Genomic DNA, 20,356 nt, shown 5'->3' on the forward strand with positions numbered 1-20,356 from the left:
CCCTAGCATTAGCCTTGGGCAAATCACTTAACTAAGTCTAACTTGTGGTTTCTTCATTTATAAAACAGGAATCAAGAAACATATTTCACAAGGCTGCTTTGAGCTTTAATGAGCAACAATGAGAAAGTACAGGCAAAACACTAGGACAGCCTGGGCATACAGTAAATATTTAATAAACAGTAGTCATTAACAAGCTTAGAAGGAAAAAGAACTGAATGAGGCAAAGAAAGGATTGCAAAGACACTAAAAACATAATTAATAATCATCTCCACTGAAGATATTAAAGAGCAGAAGTTAAACTGCAGAAATGTTGAACTGGTAATGCAGAAGAGCTCCAGAAGACCGAGAAAAGGGATGGAAAACTAAGGTTGATGAAAGAAAAGCTGAGTCAGTAATTCGACTTACTAATTAAAGACATTTTTTAAAAACAAATCAAGCAGAACAAAAGCAATAAGCGAAAATAGGAACAAGGAAGACTTTCTGAAGTGAAAAATAATCTCAGCATTCAGATCAAAGGGCTCACTGTATTTCAGGCAAAATTAATTTTAAACTATTTTAAAGACCCACTCCCCCTAGACATAATTAAGCAAAAATGTAAACTATGGAGATCATTTTTTTATGCCTCTTAAAAAGGTTCCAGGGACCAGAAGGATCTTTCAAACAATCTGTAAAGTGTTCCAGAGCATAGAAAAATATGGAAAAACTCCCAAAATATATCATGATATGTGTATAACCAATACAAAAAAAAACCCTATAGAAAGGAAACCTCCTACTTCATTTTCACTTTTAAATTTATGCAAATATTCTAAATAAAACCACAGCAAACTGTAATTAGCAGTGTAATAAAAATACATGCATACTATAAAGTTGGACTTACCCAACAAGTAATCCAAGTCTTTACCCTAACCAGTGTTGCCAAAGAGGCTGAAGTTGACTGTTTCTGTGCAGACCTACAACAACTTCTAGAACTAATACCAAAACAGATGTCCTTTTCATCCTAGGGGATTGGAATGCAAAAGTAGGAAGTCAAGAGATAGAGTAACAGGCAAGTTTGGCCTTGGAGTACAAGATGAAGCAGGGCAAGGGCTAACAGCGGTTTGCCAAGAGACTGGTCAAAGCAAAAACCCTTTTCCAACAACCCAAGAGATGACTCTACACAAAGACATCACCATATGGTCAACAAAATCAGATTGATTATGTTCTTTGCAGCCAAAGATGAAGAAGTTCTATACAGTCAGTAAAAATAAGACCCGGAGCTGACTGTGGTTTAGATCATGAGCTCCTTACTGCAAAATTCAGGTTTAACTGAAGAAAGTAGGGAAAACCACTAGGCCATTCAGGTATGAAGTGAAAGTGAAATGAAAGTCACTTGGTTGTGTCCAACACTTTGCAACCCCATGGACTATACAGTCCATGGAATTCTCCAGGCCAGAATATTGGAGTGGGTAGCCTATCCCTTCTACAGTGGATCTTCCCAACCCAGGAATCAAACAAGGGTCTCCTGCATTGCAGGCGGATTCTTTATGACCTAAATCAAATCCTTTATGATTATACAGTAGAGGTGATGAATAGATTCAATGGATTAGATCTGAAAGACAGAGTGCCTGAAGAACTATGGATGGAGGTTCATAACACTGTACAAGAGGCAGTGACCAAAACCATTCCAAAGAAAAAGAAACACAAGAAGGCAAAGTGGTGGTCTGAGGAGGCTTTACAAATAGCTGAGGAAAGAAGAAAAGCGAAGGGCAATGGAGGAAGGGAAAGATATACCCAATTGAATTCAGAGTTCCAGAGAATAGTAGGGAGAGACAAGAAGTCCTTCTTAAATGAACTATGAAAAAAAAAAAAAAATAGAGGAAAACAATAGAATTGGAAAGACTAGAGACCTCTTCAAGAAAACAAGATAGCAAGGGAACATTTAATGCAAGGACAGGCATGATAAAGGACAGAAACAGTAAGGATCTAACAGAAGCAGAAGAGATTAAGAAGAAGTGGCAAGAATAAATAGAAGAATTATACAAAAAAAGGTCTCAATGACCTAGATAACCATGATGGTGTGGTCACTCACCTAAAGCCAGACATCCTGGAGTGTGAAGTCAAGTGGGCCTTAGGAAGCATCACTACATACAAAGATACTGGAGGTGATGGAATTCCTGCTGAGCTATTTAAAATCCTAAAAGATAATGCTGTTAAAGTGCACACTCAAGATGCCAGCAAATTTGGAAAATTTAGCAGTGGCCATAGGACTGGAAAAGGTCATTTTCCATTCCAATCTCAAAGAAGTTCAATGCCAAAGAATGTTCAAACTAGTGTACAGTTGTGCTCATTTCATGTGCTAGTAAGGTAATGTTCAAAATCCTTCATGCTAGGCTTTAGCAGGATGTGAACTGAGAACTTTCAAATGTGCAAACTGGATTTGTAAAAGGCAGAGGAACCAGGGATCAAATTGCCAACCTTCATTGATCATGGAGAAAGCAAAGGAATTCCAGAAAAACATCTGCTTCATTGACTATACTAAAGTCTTTGACTGTGTGGAGCACAACAAACTGTGGAAAATTCCTAAATAGATGGGTATTCCAGACCACCTTACCTGTCTCCGCAGAAATGTGTATGCAGGTCAAGAAGCAAGTTAGAACCAGATATGGAATAAATGACTGGTTCAAAACTGGGAAAGAAGTACAACAAGATCGTATATTGTCACCTTGCTTATTTAACTTATATGCAGAGTACATAATGTGAAATGCCGGGCTGGATGAAGCACAAGCTGGAATCAAGATTGCAAGGAGAAATATCAATAACCTCAGATATGCAGATGATACACTAATGGCAGAAGGTGAAGAAGAACTAAAGATCCTCTTGATGAGGGTGAAAGAGGAGAGTGAAAAAGCTGGCTTAAAACTCAGCATTCAGAAAACTAAGATCATGGGATCTGGTCCCATCACTTCATGGCAAGTAGATGGGGGAAATCATGGAATCTGTGGCAGATTTTATTTTCTTGGGCTCCAAAATCACTGCAGATGGTGACTGCAGCCATGAAGTTAAAAGACACTTGCTCCTTAGAAGAAAAGCTATCACAAACCTACACAGCATATTAAAAAGTAGAGACATCACTTTGCTGACAAAGGTCCATATAGTCAAAGCTGTGGTTTTTTTCAGTAGTCATGTATGGATGCGAGAGTCAGACCACAAAGAAGGCTGAGTGCCAAATAATTGATGCTTTTGAACTGTGGTGTTGGAGAAGACTCTCGAGAGTCCCTTGGACTGCAAGGAAATCAAACCAGGCAATTCTAAAGGAAATGAACCCTGAATATTCATTGGAAGGACTGATGCTGAAGCTGAAGCTACAATACTTTGGCCATCAATGTGAAGAGCTGACCCATTGGAAAAGACCCTTATGCTGGAAAAGACTGAAAGCAAAAGGAGAAGGAGGTGACAGAGGATGAGATGGTATGATAGCATCACCGACTCAATGGACATGAATGTGAGCAAACTCAGGGAGATAACAGAAGACAGAGAAGCCTGGCGTGCTGCAGTCCATGGGGTCGCAGTCAGACATGACTGAGCAACTGAACAAGGAGTCTAAGAGAAGAGGGGAAAAACACATACTTAACAGATGAGGAATCAGAATGACCTTGCCATAATGAAAACTATTTTCAAAAATTTTCTTTCTCCATTTTGTTTTTTCTATAGTCAACATGTATAACTTTATTGTCAGAAAATTTTAATATAAAAAAATCTATACTTGGAGACTTTAGCCCAAATTTAAATAGCTCCATTTAAGTGTTTTCATAATGTCACAAATCTTAATAATGTCACAATCTGTCTTGGCACTGACATAGAGACCTCCGAGTCAGCGGAAGTCCTCTTCATAAAGGATGCCTGGTCCGTAGACACTGCTATGGACTAAGAGCTTGTTTTCAAGTAAACTCTAAGAACAGTTTGATATCTGAAGGGAGAGGGAAGAAGGCTCACAATTCTTTTTTTCCTTAGACACATTTTTCTATCCATTATTACCGTGTCTCCACTCTTGCAGGTAGCATTTATTTTAATAAGGAACTGCTAAATGTTCCAATTTATCTTCATTCCATTTATTGAACACCACATCCTAAGCTTTGCCAAGAGATGATTTTCCTATTGACAGACTTACCTGTGGAGAAGATGAGCACCGTGTTGTTCCAGAGCCCGTGGCTCTCTAAGGCCGCGGTGACATTTCCCACTGCTTCATCCATAAGGGACGCCATTCCTGCGTAGTAGTGCCTGTTCTTATCTTGGATAAAGTCATAGGGCTTCAGGTATTGCTCGGGGACCTGAAGGGGCTCATGGACAGACTGGAGAGCAAGGTAGAGAAACAGAGGCTGGAAAGAGAATTTGAGCAAATCAGTTAGGTGGGCTTGGAAGCATGAAATATACAGAGAGAAGTCCAGATTCACTGGTTAATAAAAGTAATATTCAGACAACCCACAAACCGGGTTGAAAATATTTGTACATCATATATCTGATCAGGGATATGTATCCAGAACATATTAAGAATTCTTATAACTTGATAATAAAACTCAATTAACTCAATTACAAAAATGGGCAAAGAATTTGAATAGATATTTCTCCAAAGAAGACATACAAACAGCCAATAAGCACATGAAAAGATGCTCAACATCATTAGTCATTAGGGAAATACAAAAAAAAAAACCAAAACACTGACATACTACTTCATACCCACTGAAGTAAAGAAAGAAAGTCACTCAGTCATGTCCGATTCTTTGTGACCCCATGGGCTCTAGCCCACCAGGCTCCTCTGTCCATGGAATTCTCCAGGCAAGAATACTGGAGTGGGTTGCCATTTCCTATACTCACTAGGATGGTTTTAATTTCAAAAATGGGAAATAAGAAGTGTGAGTGAGGATGCAGAAAAATTAAAACTCTCATCCACTGCTGATGGGAATGTAAAATGGTATAGCCAGTTTGAAAAACAACTTGGCAGTTTCTGAAATTGTTAAATATAGAGTTACCATATAAGCCAGCATTTTTCCTAGAGAAACAAAAGCATATATCCACACAAAAACTTGAACATGTATGGTCACAGTGGCATTATTCATAATAGGCCAAAAGTGGAAGCAAAGTGTCTACCAACTGATAAATGGATTCACAAAATGTGGTATATTTTCAGCAATATACAGCAATTAAAGGAACATGATCCAGGCGTAAAAAGGAATGAAGTAGTGACACATCCTATAACATAGATGTCTCTTGAAAACATTAAGTGAAGGAAACCAATCACAAAGATCACATTTATATGTTTTCATTCATATGAAGTGTCCAGAATAGGCAAATCTATGGAGATAGAAAATAGATTAGTGGTTCCTGAAGCTGTCTGGATTTCTGAGGGAGAGGAGTGATGAGTGATGGCTGACAGGAGCAGTGACAATGTTTGAAACTTAGATTGTGGTAATGGTTGCACAACTGTGAGCTTATTATTGAACTGTGTACTTTAAATGGGTGAATTTTATGAAAAAGCTTGAGTTCTAAAATGGCCTAGAAAGCTCTGATTCAAACAAATGGTAATAATAATGCCAACAATTCTGTCTCATGTAATACTCAAAAACCACCTTGTTACAACCATTTTACATGTTAAGTTAACTGAGGCTTAGATAAGCTTTATGGCTTGCACAAATTCATATTAATTGCAAAGCAATTTCCTACTGGAAATTCCAGTATTACTGTGTGGATATGTTCCAATAGATGGGTTAGCTTTCTGCTTTAGCTGAAAAATAAGTGACCACCTTTTAGGAGAGGTTTAAGCATTGTCTATATTTTCATAAGAAAACAAGTAAACCATAAGGCCAATTTAATTCCTGGAAACTGAGGGGGGTGATACACTGATTCTATTTTACCTCTTACATCAATTTACAGAATTTAACATTAGTGGTATTCTGGGTTAGCCTCTTCCTTTTAATGAGTCTTTCTGAAGGTACTCTTTTCACCATGCTCGTATAGAATTCTTTAATGACTTGAAAACTCTCAAAGAGACAACTGGTTCGACCCAAGAAAAAAAACATAATTCTGTTGATATACTTGAGGTTTTTAAATCTCATAAAGAATGGGGGAATATTAGAACACGGACTGGAAGGTTGGCTCATATTTCATTCATTACTGTTGAAAAAAATGTTTTAAATTATATATTTTACATCCTTGTGATACAGTAATGGGACATGTATAGAACTCAAATAGACACCAAGAGACTATTTTCAGTTCACCTCTTTGGAACTTAGAAATACTTTTTTCCCCAAATCAAAACGTTCAAAGTGACTGTTCAATAACAGGCAGGTGATGGAATGACAACCATGATAAGAAGACCCTAGGCTTCATTTGTACATTATTTCCATGGGAAGACATTCCAAATTCCAGCCCTCAAAAGGCAACATTGACAGCTTTGACAGGGCTTTAGCTCTGCCTTTACTGCCCCTCAACACACGCATTCTCATCCAGCCACACAAGTCCCACCTAAACTCCGTGCTCCTCCAGCACGGAGGAGCAGCAGATGCTCTGGCCTGCTGGGGAGGAAGGACCCTGGGCTAAGATGTCTGGAGAGGAAAGAATGAGCAGGCACACCTGTGACTTGGCAGAGCAGTTAGGGTCTGAGTCTTCAGCACAAGACCAAGCCCATGCCACCAGCCAAGGTCTAGATGGGGAAGGATTCAAAACTGGAAGGCTACAACAATTTGCAACCCACATAAAGTTTTAAAAATCAGGAAATGTCACACTAAAAACCTGTTTTGTTTAGTTTTTTTTTTTCCTTGAAAAATCAGAACCTCTGATAACTCCAGGCCCACACTCCATCTGCCAACAAATGGCTGGAGTATGAGAAACAGAGATCCCACCCACAAGGGCTCTCCAACTTTCCAATCTCTCCACTGTCCTCTCTGAGTGGCTTCACTTATTTAGGGTAGCAGCCTGGCCCTTGCTTGTGACTCTGATCTGGACTCTCTGCAGTGGGCAGGGGTAGAAAAATTATGGAGGGAGCCCAATGTTTCAGGAGAAAACCTGCTTGCCCACATCATTATGGTCAATGTGGCAGTACCCATGGTGAAGGAGAGACAGGGGAGGGAGGGCAGGTCATTTCCAACCAGAAAGTGATGCCTGGCGGCGACAGCTGGGGAGGCTGGTGGAAGAGAGTTCTCATAACCATACCAGGGAAAAAAACAATGATTCGGGGACCACCATTCAAGGGTCTTATAAATAGTCAGAATGGAAATCATTCTACTCACTTGGTTAAATGTAGCAAAAAATTACCTAAAAATCTTTCCCATAATTATTCCTTAGTGGCTAAAGACATGGCCACTGCTCTTGAGGGATTAAACTGATGACACTACAACTATTTCCCCATTTTTCCAGTGGTCAGGCTCCTGTTAGTTCAAACAGAAGAGACAAATCTGAGACAAGAAAGTGGAAACAACCCCTAGGAGATGCAGTCTGCCTTGGCCTGTGACTGTTATAGGCCCTGCAAAGCCCGCCATTACCTACCAACTGCACTTCCCAGGTGGCGCAGTGGTAAAGAATCCGCCTGCCTATTCAGGAGACGCAAGAGATGAGGGTTTGATCCCTCATCCAAGATCCCCTGGAGTAGGAAATGGCAATCCATTCCAGTGCTCTTGCCTGGAAAATTCCATGGACAAAGGAGCCTGGCAGGTTACAGTCCATGGGGTCACACGGAGTAGGATACGATTGGGCAACTAAGCGCACACACACACACAACACACACACTTGTCAACTAGATATTCGTAACTAATCATAAAGATAAATGTGGTCCTTCAACAAAAGAAGTTGTCTTTTTCCCATTTCATCAGCAGTGATCTAGGACCGTTTAGTGTGTTGGCAAACAGCCTTGCACACATCACTATGTCTCTGGGTCATCAGAAGGAGGCAGAATGATAAACACTGTAGCCCATTTAATGAGGAGAGGCCCTAGGTACCACAGTTTAGAGTATTTCCATCCAATATTGCATGGGCTTCCCTGGTGACTCAGTGGTAAAGAATCTGTACCCTTTTCGGGGTTTTTTTTCTTAGGTCTATAAATTGGTATCCTAAATGTGAATCATCACCCAATGTTTAGGTATTAAGTAACAGTATGACATTATTGCCTAAAGTTATTAGCCTATTAAAATGGTGCTAACGATTCATTTCTCTTTCTCATTATGCTAATTTCAGTGAGTAAGAAAGCCTTATTTTCATTTCTTTAGTATATTTTTCTAATTTAAAGTATAACTTTTTAAAAAGCATATGATACGTTTTTAAAGTGTTATTCTTTGACTTTCAAATTTAGACATTTCCTCCCAAACTGTGGCAGGAAAAACTGAGTGTCTACCACTAGAAATTCACATTTGCTTTAAGAAGCTGCCAGTAGATGAGGTGTGTGAGAAAACATTTATTTTTATTCTGCAAAGTTTTGGGGGGGGGGATATTTTTAACAAAATGATATTTTGTGAATGTGTTACTTTCACGTTGTAGTGTTAGTACTAAGGGAATTATCTTGCAGGGGGAAAAAATGACATTCTCTCCCAGCACTGTGCAATGGTTATTAGCAATTTCTCCCTGATTCCAACACCATGTTTCTGTTATAAAATAGCTCCAGATGCTCTTTTCCCCTCAAGGGCTCTTTAAAATAGACACATTTTTAAGTCAGCTTGTGGACACTTTGTATTTCTTTAACGATTTCCATCTTAGAGCAAGTTGTCCATGTTGCAGTCTGTAGACAGCACAGAGAAGTTAGCACAGGATTAGATTGAATGTTGGAATAAAACAATGAAAATCCTGGGACTGGTGGGCTGCATCCTTTTAATGAGAATGGAAGATGTAAACACCTGCATTTTATGTCTTAAACTTTCTGGGGCTGCTGCTAAGTCGCTTCAGTCGTGTCCAACTCTGTGCGACCCCATAGACGGCAGCCCACAAGGCTCCCCCGTCCCTGGGATTCTCCAGGCAAGAACACTGGAGTGGGTTGCCATTTCCTTCTCCAATGCATGAAAGTGAAGTCGCTCAGTCGTGTCCGACTCTTAGCGACCCCGCGGACCGCAGCCTACCAGGCTCCTCCATCCATGGGATTTTTCAGGCAAGAGTACTGGAGTGGGTTGCCAGTCTACTACTCAGCTATTGATTATTTCATTCCTTTGTTTCTCCGCTTCACACGTGACTATGAGGATGCCAAAAAGGCTGGTTACTGCTTTGGAATATTTCAGCCATTGTAGGAAAAGGACCACCTCTCACCTGGCAATTTCCGTAATGCTACCATGAGCAGCACCAGACTCATCACACTAGTTTGCACGGCTCATGAGCTCTTAGCACCTCTAGTTTCCCTCTGCTCCTGCGCCTTCCCTCATAGCACCAGTTAAGACAGCCCACCCACCAGGAACGCTTTCAGCCCAGGTGCTTCCTCTTGTCTGCTTACTGTTATGGGCACTGGGAAAGAACACTCTATTGTTCCTTCATGGCAACTAATTTTTATTGTAGGCATATTGTAGTTGTTACACCATTAAAGTAGTGACATACTGTGAACCTGTAGAGGGCAGCTGGCTTCTGCCTGCCCTTCTGTGCTTGAGGGCAATCAACAGTGACTTCATGGCAGAACCACTGATGGGAGGTGGGGGTGGAGGGAAAGTAAGTAACTGATAGGCTCCCACCCCAGACCAGTAGTACATCACAGTATTTGGAACTGTGGTACTTCTTCCAAGCTTTCCAGAAGATCCCAATACAATGTTAATGCCTTGTATGTTGGAACCATCAGGCTTATCACACTGGGGCTCATCACCTCTGGTCTGGGATCTGAACTGTGAACTACGGAGGGTTGTTAGTACACTGAGCTCTTGAGTTAAACACCATGGTTTTAAGTTCTAACTCTGTGACCTTGAACAAGTTCCCTCACTTCTCTAAGCCAGTTGGCTTATTTGTAAAATAATGCCCCACCTCAAACCTCAAAGACAAGACAAGGACCACAGTTCCCTCAAGACTTTATCTCATTCTTTCAATCCTCAACCATATATATAACATGCCAAGCATACCGAGGAAAATTGAGAACTGAAGCCAATTACCTAGCAGTTATCTTTCCAACTATGTGAATATTGGTATAGACCTAGAGTTTAAATATGCATATGTCTATGTATATTATCATATGTGAAACAGAACACCACTCCATGTTCGATGCATGAGACAAATGCTCAGGGCTGGGGCAATGGAATGACCCAGAGGGATGGGATGGGGAGGGAGGTGGGAAGGGGGGTCAGGATGGGGAACACATGTAAACCCATGGCTGATTCATGTCAATGTATGGCAAAAACTACTACAATATTGTAAAGTAATTAGCCCCCAACTAAAATAAATAAATTTATTAAAAAAAAATAAAAAAAAATAAATATGCATATGTCTACGTGTTTGAGAGAATGTTCCAATTTCTTCCATCATCCACTCCAAGTGGTCAGCATGAAAGAATAATAAAAAATCAAAAGTGGGGCAAGGCTGAGGACAGATATCAGGAAAGACACTCAATACTGAGTTAGAGGAGGCAAAGACAGAGCCAGGAAGAAAACATGCCAAAAAGGGAGTCAGCAGCCAGGCACTAAGGCTGAACAGGTAGATAAACTGAGACCCATACTGAGAATCTTCAGTAACTGCCAAAGAGGCAAAGTAGAGGCAGTTAGAAAAACCAGATAATACTACACATTTTGTAATTTACTGTGTGAAGTTCTAATTTTGAGGGCATGTTAATACAGTTCTTAATGAAGCCATATTTTGAGCTTAACATCTGACAACACAAGTATCTGACCCAATTTTAAAGGCATTTATAAGCTAAATCTAGAGAATTCAGCTTAAACTTCACCTCTGGAGGTTAACTTTAATTTAACAAAAAGAAAAAATGTTAAGGCTAGTCATACTCTTTTCTCTTTTTCCCTGTACGTAAATCAAAAGATTTAAGCACATGACATATACAAATAGCTTCAGTATGGTCAATGTGAAAAACAGGCTCATTCGTGTACCATGTTTATAGATTAGAAGACTCAATATTGTTAACGTCTGTTATCCTCAAGTTGGTCTGCTGATTCAATGAGATCCAAACCCAAGCAGACCCCTCTTTTTTCTTGGTAGAAATTGGCCAGCTCATTCTAAAACTAACAAGGGGATACAGAATATCTAGAACAGCCAAGATAATCTTGGGGGGTTGGGAAATACAAAGGTAGGGAACTTGCCCTGAATCTAAAGTTTGTGGGTCCCAAACAGAAATTTTGTCATAATAACACCTCATTTTGCACATAAGCCTATCATTTTAAAAATAAAGTCAACTTACTAATTACTTACAACTCATGCACATAACACACTAAAACAGTAAAACTCTATTGGTACCAAAACACTATACTCACAGCATTCCTCAAAGTGTGATCTGAGGACCACCTGCAACAGAATCACCCTTAAAGAGCTTCTTTAAAATATTGACAGATTTTCCCCAGACCTAATGAATCAGACTTTTAGAAGTGACCTCCAGGAATTTTTATTTCTAACAAGCTTTCCAGGCTGATACTGATGTACTCTAACATTTGAAAGTGAAAAAAAAAAAGTGAAAGTTAGTTGTGTCCAACTCTTCGCGATCCCATGGACTGTAGGCTGCTCTGCTTCTCTGTGCATGGAATTCTCCAGGCAAGAAAACTGGAGTGGGTTGCCATTTCCTTTTCCAGGGGATCTTTCCGACCCACTGATTGTACCCAGGTCTCCTGCATTACAGGCATGTTCTTTACCAACCTAGAATTTATTAGACTGTTTCCTAAAAGACAGGGGCCTCTTCCTATGTTCACCTGAGGAGATGCTATCTTCACATGATTTTGAAATCAATAAAGAAGCAAGATTTACCTTCTCTGGTGGGTGGTTGGTTATGAGGGTTGTAGCCCTTTCAGTAAATACATTTGTTGAATACATATTTTTATACCCTGTTGCAACTTCTTCACCATCTCGAAAATCAAGAGCACATCGTGTGACATTCAGAGCATCAATTAAGGTACAGCGCTCATGGGAGTAGTAATCTTCACTACCTAGAAGATATCCTACAACGGAAATGGGAGATGGAAGTAGTCAGCATAGCATAAAACTTGTTAAACAAATGGAGGTTTCAGCAATTAATTGCCTAATGCAATTGATTACCCATGACAAGGCTAATCAAATGACAAGGCTAATCAGAGCACCATTTTTAACATCTCTATATTTGCCAGCATAAGGCATTAAAATGTTATTGTAAAAAAAATTCAAATCCATCCTTCAATCTTTAGAACATAAGCTCTATTGTGTAACACTCAAAGTGAGTGATTTCAAGTAAATATGGTTTTAAAAATCAGTGGTTAAATTTAGCAAAAGTGAAGACATCTTAATCATTCAAAGCTATCTAATGGCTAACATAGCATGTGGTTAATGTGATTTGTTACAAGTTTTTACTCTAAGGTGATCACGTAAATGAATGCAGGATTCAAATAACATTGATAATGACCTTGGCCTACTGGCTTCAAGGTTATGTACAGAAGGAGCTCTTGGAGGAACCATCTTCAGTCAGATGCTGACACCCACTGGTGAGAGACATAAACTTTTCTAAACAGAGGATCTCTACACAGAACAGAACCAAAAGAGCAAACTAATGTACAGCACTGAAATTAGATTTTTCTACCTACAGTAATCTCAATTTTGTTCCAAATTTAAATGACATCTATCCCACAATTTAGACTTACACACAGGAGAAAATGGGTTTTCTCAACTGTACTTGTTTCTGCAAATGTTCCATATTTTCCAAAAATATTAAAATAAGTTGCACTGCAACTTGGATGTTGTTGGATTCTATTTCTATGAAACATTCAGAATAGGCAAATCTATAGAGACAGAAAGTAGGTTGGTGGTTGCCTAGGGCTCTCAGGGTTGGGGGAAATGAGAATGACTGCTAATGGGTATCGGTTTTCTTTGGGCGGGGGGTGATGGAAATGTTCTTCACTTGAATTGTGATGACAGTGGCACAACTCTGTGAATTTATTAAAGATCAATGAGTTGTACACTTCTATTGAGGAACCTATGGTATATGAATTACACCTCAATAAAACTATTCAAAAGAAATAACTGTGCTGGACTCTGAGCTATTTCCTGACAAACTCTGCTTATTAATATTAAAATAAAGATGAGAGACTTCCCTGGCGGTCCAGTGATTAAGACTTTGCCTTCCAATGCAGGGGTGCAGGTTCGATCCCTGGTTGGGGAGCTAAGATCCTACATGTCTCAGGTCCAAAAAAATCAAACCATAAAACAGAAGCAATATCATAACAAATTCAATAAAGACTTTAAAATGGCCCACATTTAAAAAAAAGCTTTAAAGATGATAAAATTGATCTAACCCTTTCCTCAGCTCTGAATATTTCCTATAATCACAACTAAAAGCCTTACACAGCTTACATAGCAAGTGAATTCATTTTTAATTAATTTCTTCCTTTTCCATGATTCAGTAAATTCAAGGTCCTGAATATAACAAATATCTTGGTCCCAAGATAACTCTTTAAATGGTAATCTTTTATCCTATATGTATAACAGAAAGGGAAAGCCAGTATATTTGTCAATTAATATGCAATAGAATAGTCAAAGCTATGGTTTTTCCAGTAGTCATGTATGGATGTGAGACTAGGACCAAAAAGAAAGCTGAGCACTGAAGAAATGATGCTTTTGAATTGTTGTGTTGGAGAAAACTCTTGAGAGTCCCTTGGACTGCAAGGAGATCCAACCAGTCCATCCTGAAGGAAATCAGTCCTGAATATTCATTGGAAGGACTGATGCTGAAGCTGAAGCTCCAATACTTTGGCCACCTGATGCGAAGAACTGACTCACTGGAAAATACCTTGATGCTGGGAAAGACTGAAGGAGGGAGGAGAAGGGGACGACAGAGGATGATATGGTTGGATGGTATCACCAACTCAATGGACATGAGTTTGAGCAAGCTCTGGGAGTTGGTGATGGACAGGGAAGCCTAGCATGCTGCATTTGGTCACAAAGAGTCGGACATGACTGAGCGACTGAACTGATGTAATAGAAAAATAAATGTATCCATGAAAATAATTTCAGCCCTTATATGGGTAATTAGAGGGGTTATGGCACTGGTGTTCTATTTGGGGTTAATAACTATTGGTAACACCCTGAGGAATCACTTCAGGTTCTTTATTTGTAAGTATAAACTGTTTTCTATCATTTGGGAAAATACATGCAAAGGATATATTTGATTAAAAGATGTATGAACTGTAAATATTAACAAGGTAGTAGATGAAAAGATTCTAGAAATCAGACTCTTTATTCACATAATAGATCTATTCACAGACTCGACTGGACTGATTCTATGCAACCATGTGGACAGTCACATGGAGCTGTTCTCATCTTAGCAATCCACAAATTTGACCTTTCAGGCTGAGCCTAAAGAAGGTGGCAGCTGATGCTTTTTTGGGAAAAATGAAAAACTACTTTTTGAACAATTAAAATCTGACTGCTGTATTTAATGGCTTCATTAAGATATAATTTACACACCATACACATCTCCCAGTTAAAGTGCACAATTCAGTGGTTCTTAGTGTACTCACAGAGGTGAGCAGCCAGGCCCACGATCATCTCACTGTTTTTACCAGGACATCTAACTCTTCCTAGTGATAGTAGCTCATGGTCATCATGCCCTCCTCGTCTGCGAGTCTCCCTTCCATATGAAAGTGAGGTGTCACTCTGTTTGTCTAAATCCAGTTAGGCTTCTTAATTCTCATAAATGATTTTTTAATAAAAACAATTTAATATCCATAATTCTTCCAGTTGCCAGAATATAGGTATCAACCCATCTTTTTGCAAAGGCCTGATTGAAAATTGTCAAAGGATGTAGAGGCTGTTTTTTCCCCTAGAATTTCCAAGATGACAAAGAGGTCTTACATCCAAGTCCTATTTTTTAATGGCTCTTTAAGGATACTGAGGATATATCCAGGTTCACTAAGAAAGAACGCATGAGGAACTTCCCTGGTGATCTAGCAGTTAAGACTCTGCACTCCCAATGCAGGGAGACCCAGGTTCAGTCCCTATGCAGGGCACTAAGTCCCCATATGCCACTGCTAAGACCAGGTACAACCAAATAAATAAATACATGTTTAAGAGAAAGAAAGAAAGAAGGCACGGTGATTGGCAATGTCTGCTAGAGAACTGAGATGGGAACAGGACACACAGTCTCATGTCTGGATCCTTGCATCTCGACTTTAACCCTGGTTCCAACAAAGCACTACAGAGCTGTGAGCTCTGATTGCACTGATATGGCCCTCGATCATCCCTTTATCCAAAATGGACTCTGGTGCTCTGGCTCTAGCTTGAGTAAAAGACAATGCTTCAAGAAACATCTACAAGACAACCACTACTTTGTTACAAAAATGATGTTTCTGAGGATGCTGTCCACCTTACTTTCTCCCAAAGGAGAAATTTCTCTCAGGTCTAAGAGCCAGAAAATGCTTTACTCTTCCTGAACATCTGGTTTCCATTTAACTTATAAATAATATGACTCTTATAGACTGCTTTTTTTTTCCTTTGGACATAAGAAGTCTCAAATCTCAGAGTTCAATGTGAAGTCCACCTACAGCCATGCAGCTGTTCTGTTGTTTGTTTTTTTTTTTAATAATTCAGTGCCATACAACTATTCCATCTTTTTCTACTCACCCGGATTTTTTATTCTATTTATTTCTTAAAAATTTAAATTCAATGTGTGTTCTGTTTTGGATACAGCAGTTTGTAAATAAATGAAGAGACAAGTGGGAAGTTGGTAGCAAGCTAAATGGCTAGGCAGATAAAACAGAATATTCTAGCTAGATAGAAAGCAAAATATGAAAAGAACTTGATAGAAAGATACATAGCTCCTGCCAAAATAAACAGATAAGCAGGTTGTTACAGTATGGTTTGTAATAGGTTTAAAGAGAGCATATTTTAAAACAAACTATAGGCTTTACATTTATTTTTACAGGGCTATCACATCCATAAAATATTTATTACTTATCTTTTTTATTAACATTTGTTATTTACCCTCCCATTTTATTTATTTGCTCTATCTTCCCCAATTTAGTGATTTCAAAAACAGATCTCACAGAATGGGGAAAGGATACCAACAGAAAAGAATCTTTTTATCTCCAGGAAACACAAAACTAAACAAAACCTTTGAACACAGTTCATGAGGAGAAAAGAATAGTCTGAACTTTTGTAAAGGAAATATTCTTATATTGAGTTTTGCCTGAAATTTTTTTTCAAAAAGTCAGAGTGTATCCCCTTTTAGTCATAAAGCTCTCTTATAGTACAGTGGTCTCTGCCATGGAGACAGCAGACTCTTCAAAGGACGCCATGTGGTGAACAGAACCCTGGTAAAGGTAACTGCTGTCCCAGCAGGCCCTGGGCTCACCGCCATGTCTATGGGGGACATCAGAAAGTGGCCCCACAGTGGTACTGACTGATGCATCCTGTTTTCAAGTTTCTGGTCATTTCACTTGTTTTATGAGAGAGCTGCAGTTGGTCTGAGTTGTTACAGAAATATGTGCATTTCCATTACCAAAGTAGGTATCAAATCCTCGGCGTGTTGGAAGACATTCTTTCCGGTACATTCCCAGGTGCCATTTTCCAACCATGTGGGTAGCGTAGCCTGCTTCTTTTAGAAGCTGGGGCAGGAGTTTTTCATCCAAAGGAATGCAGCTGGGCTGACAGGGCCAGATTATTTGATGTTGTAAACCTGTGTGGATCTTAAAAGAGATAAACATAAAATTATGGATTAATGATGTTGAAACATTCTAAACAAGCAGATAAAGTGGTTGCCTAATTTACTGGACATCTCTGTTGACCTGAATGTTTAATTCTGTTTCTGTACCAGTTTAAGGCATTTCTAAAAGGCATTTTTATCACTTATTCCAATAAGGTAACAGACATAAATAAGATTTTGAAAGAAATAAATAAAAGCACTCTAACAAATGTGAGATAGTTTCTGCAAATATTTATCCAGGAATTATGTTAGAAACCATTAACTTCTGTTTTCACTTCCTACTTCAAAAGAGTAGCTATACTATGAAGTGTGGATCTGTCAAGGAAAAAGTGTTCTAATCCTATGCATGTGAGAAGCTGGTGTTTGATTAGAAGAAGCTTCTATAATCTTTCAAGTCTTGAGTTTTTAAAAGGGTGTAATGAAGGTGATGATTTGCATTTCTTATTCTATCTTATAGAAACCATAATTTCAAAAGATAGTGACCAATTTTTCTTTAAAAAAGAAAATGGCCACCTGCCCCACAGGTTAGGAGTGGTTCATACAAGTCTGCCTTGGGGGCAAGCACCACATAACCAACTTTAAGAAATGATCATGTGTTGAGTCTTGGTGTAATATTAAAACAGAATGCCTACAATTATTTGACAAGGCCATTAAAATAACCTTCCCTTTGCCAACTATATGTCTATGTGAAGCTAGACGTTCTTCAACAACTTACCAAAACAATATATGGTTAATCTTTCAACAACTGGGGGGAAGCGGCACTAACCTCCATGCAGTTGAATATCTGCGTATAACTTTACAGTCGGTTGCATCCAGGGATTTAACCAACCACAGGTCATGCAGCATCCCAGTATATATTTAGTAAACAAAATCCACATATAAGTGGACCCTTACAGTTTGAACTCATGCTGTTCAAGGGTCAACTGTATTGCACTGGTTGAACACAGAAGCAGATGTAATGTAATGAACTAGCTAGTTTCTATTCATAGAAAACATACAAAAATATAAAACAATGATCACTCTTCTTGCATAATTCTCTTGTTTTGGAAAATACAAAATAGCCTATTTTCCCTAAGCTACTTATGTTAATATGTAATAGAATTATTATTGCCATTTTTCAATGAATAAAAAAATATTTAAAATTTTTATTTTAATTTTCAATATGGTAAAGTTTGAAAGGGATAACCACATAAACATAAGCTCTATGGGGTCTTCAATTTTTAAGCTGGTACATGCTTTGCATTAAATTCATGGCAATAAACAGACATGAAGTAAACACAAAAACAAAACAAAAACCTTCAAACTCACAATTTAAAAAAAATGTATTACAAACTACTTACTATTAAATAGCTTTCTCATAAACTTTGACATTGTCTTGAATTTCATTTTTTGTGTGCCTTTCCAGAGCCAATACTTTTGGAAATGTATTTGCTATTGCTTGATTTCATGATATCTTTCCATGCCCTTCTAAAAGGACCATATGGAATACCATAAATGTTAAAGTGAGTTTATTTTGAAGGTGATAATATGTTTGCTAACTTGATAGTGTGATAATGGCTTCACGGGTATATACATATAAAAACTTATCAAACTGTATACTTGAATTATATGCAGTTTATTGCTTCCCTGGTGGCTCAGATGATAAAGAAGCTGCCTCAATGTAGAAAAGCCAGGTTTGACTCCTGGGTTGGGAAGATCCCCTGAAGAAGGGAATGGCTACCCATTCCAGTATCTTGCCTGGAGAATTCCATGGACAGAGGAGCATGAATGGCTACTTTTTTCCATGGAGTTGCAAAGAGTTGGATACGACTGAGCGACTAACATCTGCTGCTGCTGCTACTAAGTCGCTTCAGTTGTGTCCAACTCTGTGTGACCCCAGAGACAGCAGCCCACCAGGCTCCCCTGTCCCTGGGATTCTCCAGGCAAGAACACTGGAGTAGGTTGCCATTTCCTTCTCCAATGCATGAAAGTGAAAAGTGAAAGTGAAGTCGCTCAGTCATGTCCAATTCTTTGCGACCCCACGGACTGCAGCCTACCAGGCTCCTCCGTCCATGGGATTTTCCAGGTAAGAGTACTGGAGTGGGCTGCCATTGTCTTCTCTGGACTAACATCCAGTGCATTGTCAATTATACCTCAATAAAGCTATTTAAAAATAAAAGCGAGTTTAAATTTTCTATTCAGATTTTGTGCCCTCCCTAGGAATAACTAGACCTCTACACTGGGATATATTCCAGATGCCCTTCATTTGCCCTCCAAATCCCCAATTTGCCTTCTGTCCTGTTTTCAGCCAGGGAAATCGACCTACCAGGACCAAATCAAAGACCTTCTGCACCTCCGGGTTCTGATTGGGTCCAGTCTATGGGGAGCCCAAACAGGGACTAGACGGAGGGAAGAGATGAATGGCCCCGAGCAGCCAGGTTATCCGTATCCTGCAGGCCATTCCCAAAGTGGCCTTCTCTACAGGATTCTGTTTACAGTTTCTGGTCTCTCCTCTTCCTTTCCTTCCCTTCTGGTCTAGGAGCATTAACAGCTCCAGTGAGTCATACACTATCTCCTTCTGTTTCTCCAACACATTCACACCTTTTAAAAATAGCCCCTGGAACCTCCCTGGTGGTCCAGTGGTTAAGACTCCAAGTTCCCATGTCAGGGGGCCCAGGTTCAATACCTGGTCAGGGAGCTGGATCCCACCTGCTGCAACTAAAAAAATAAAATAAAATAAAAATAGTCCTTTTGTGAATAAACTCTCCCTAAATTATCCTAATTGGAATATGCCATCTCTTTCCAACTGGGATCCTGAATCATAAGGATGTGACTATATCCAGGCTGGGAAAGGGAAACATTGCTCTCTAAACATACACAAGCATGCATGAGTGTGCACGCACACACACACACACACACACATCTCTCAAATAATAGGATTCTGTCCATGGTTAACACTAGAAGTTTACTCAATAGAAAATTAATCCTGGCTTCAAAAACTTCATAATCTATACTAACTGGCAACAGCAGAGGATACAGAAAGATAATATTTTACGGAGTTCAAAAGACCCAGTGGAGATAAACATTATGTGCAAATTTCTTTAAATGGAAAGTTCATCCATCACTTGATCTCCAGTCGCTGTAAAGCACTGCCAGGGGATGCTGTGTGATTTGCTTTTCCAAGGCCATGGGCACCACGCCAGGTGGTCAGCTGAAGCCTCCTCTATTATCTAAAATCCTATGGAGCAGGGAATGTTCTTTTCAGTTCCTGAGAATTTATTCGACAGAGCATTTTTATGGCATGACTTGGGGAGCGGAAGCCAAAGTCTGGATGACAGCCAAAAACATATTTTTGGTTTGTTCACACACTGTTTGAAGTGAGGAAGCTGTAGTGTGTAGAGAAGCTGTCAACAGGCAAACACAGAACTACACTTGAGTTTAGCACCAAACTGTAGAGCCACGCCATGCTTCACGGGGCAGGATGGTAATAAGGCGCCAAGAAGAACCAAAAGAAAAAAGAAGCATCCCCTTGGCAACACAACAGCATCTAAAACAATTCCATTCTAACGT

At 39.3% G+C, this 20,356-nt stretch overlaps 1 protein-coding gene across 1 annotated transcript in view; it reads right to left on the minus strand.

Moving 5' to 3' along the window:
- Window positions 1-20,356, minus strand: part of ARSB (arylsulfatase B) — a 161,265-nt gene that overhangs the window by 129,497 nt on the left and 11,412 nt on the right. The window contains exons 2-4 of the mRNA XM_081505962.1: window positions 16,604-16,790; window positions 11,887-12,077; window positions 4,148-4,355 (exon numbers count right to left, since the gene is read on the minus strand). Coding sequence (XP_081362088.1) covers window positions 4,148-4,355; window positions 11,887-12,077; window positions 16,604-16,790 — 586 coding nt within the window. The remainder of the gene's footprint in view (window positions 1-4,147; window positions 4,356-11,886; window positions 12,078-16,603; window positions 16,791-20,356) is intronic.

The sequence above is a fragment of the Giraffa tippelskirchi genome, chromosome 7 (assembly GCF_054371585.1).
Source record: "Giraffa tippelskirchi isolate mGirTip1 chromosome 7, T2T-mGirTip1v1.2.pri, whole genome shotgun sequence".
Taxonomy (NCBI): domain Eukaryota; kingdom Metazoa; phylum Chordata; class Mammalia; order Artiodactyla; family Giraffidae; genus Giraffa; species Giraffa tippelskirchi.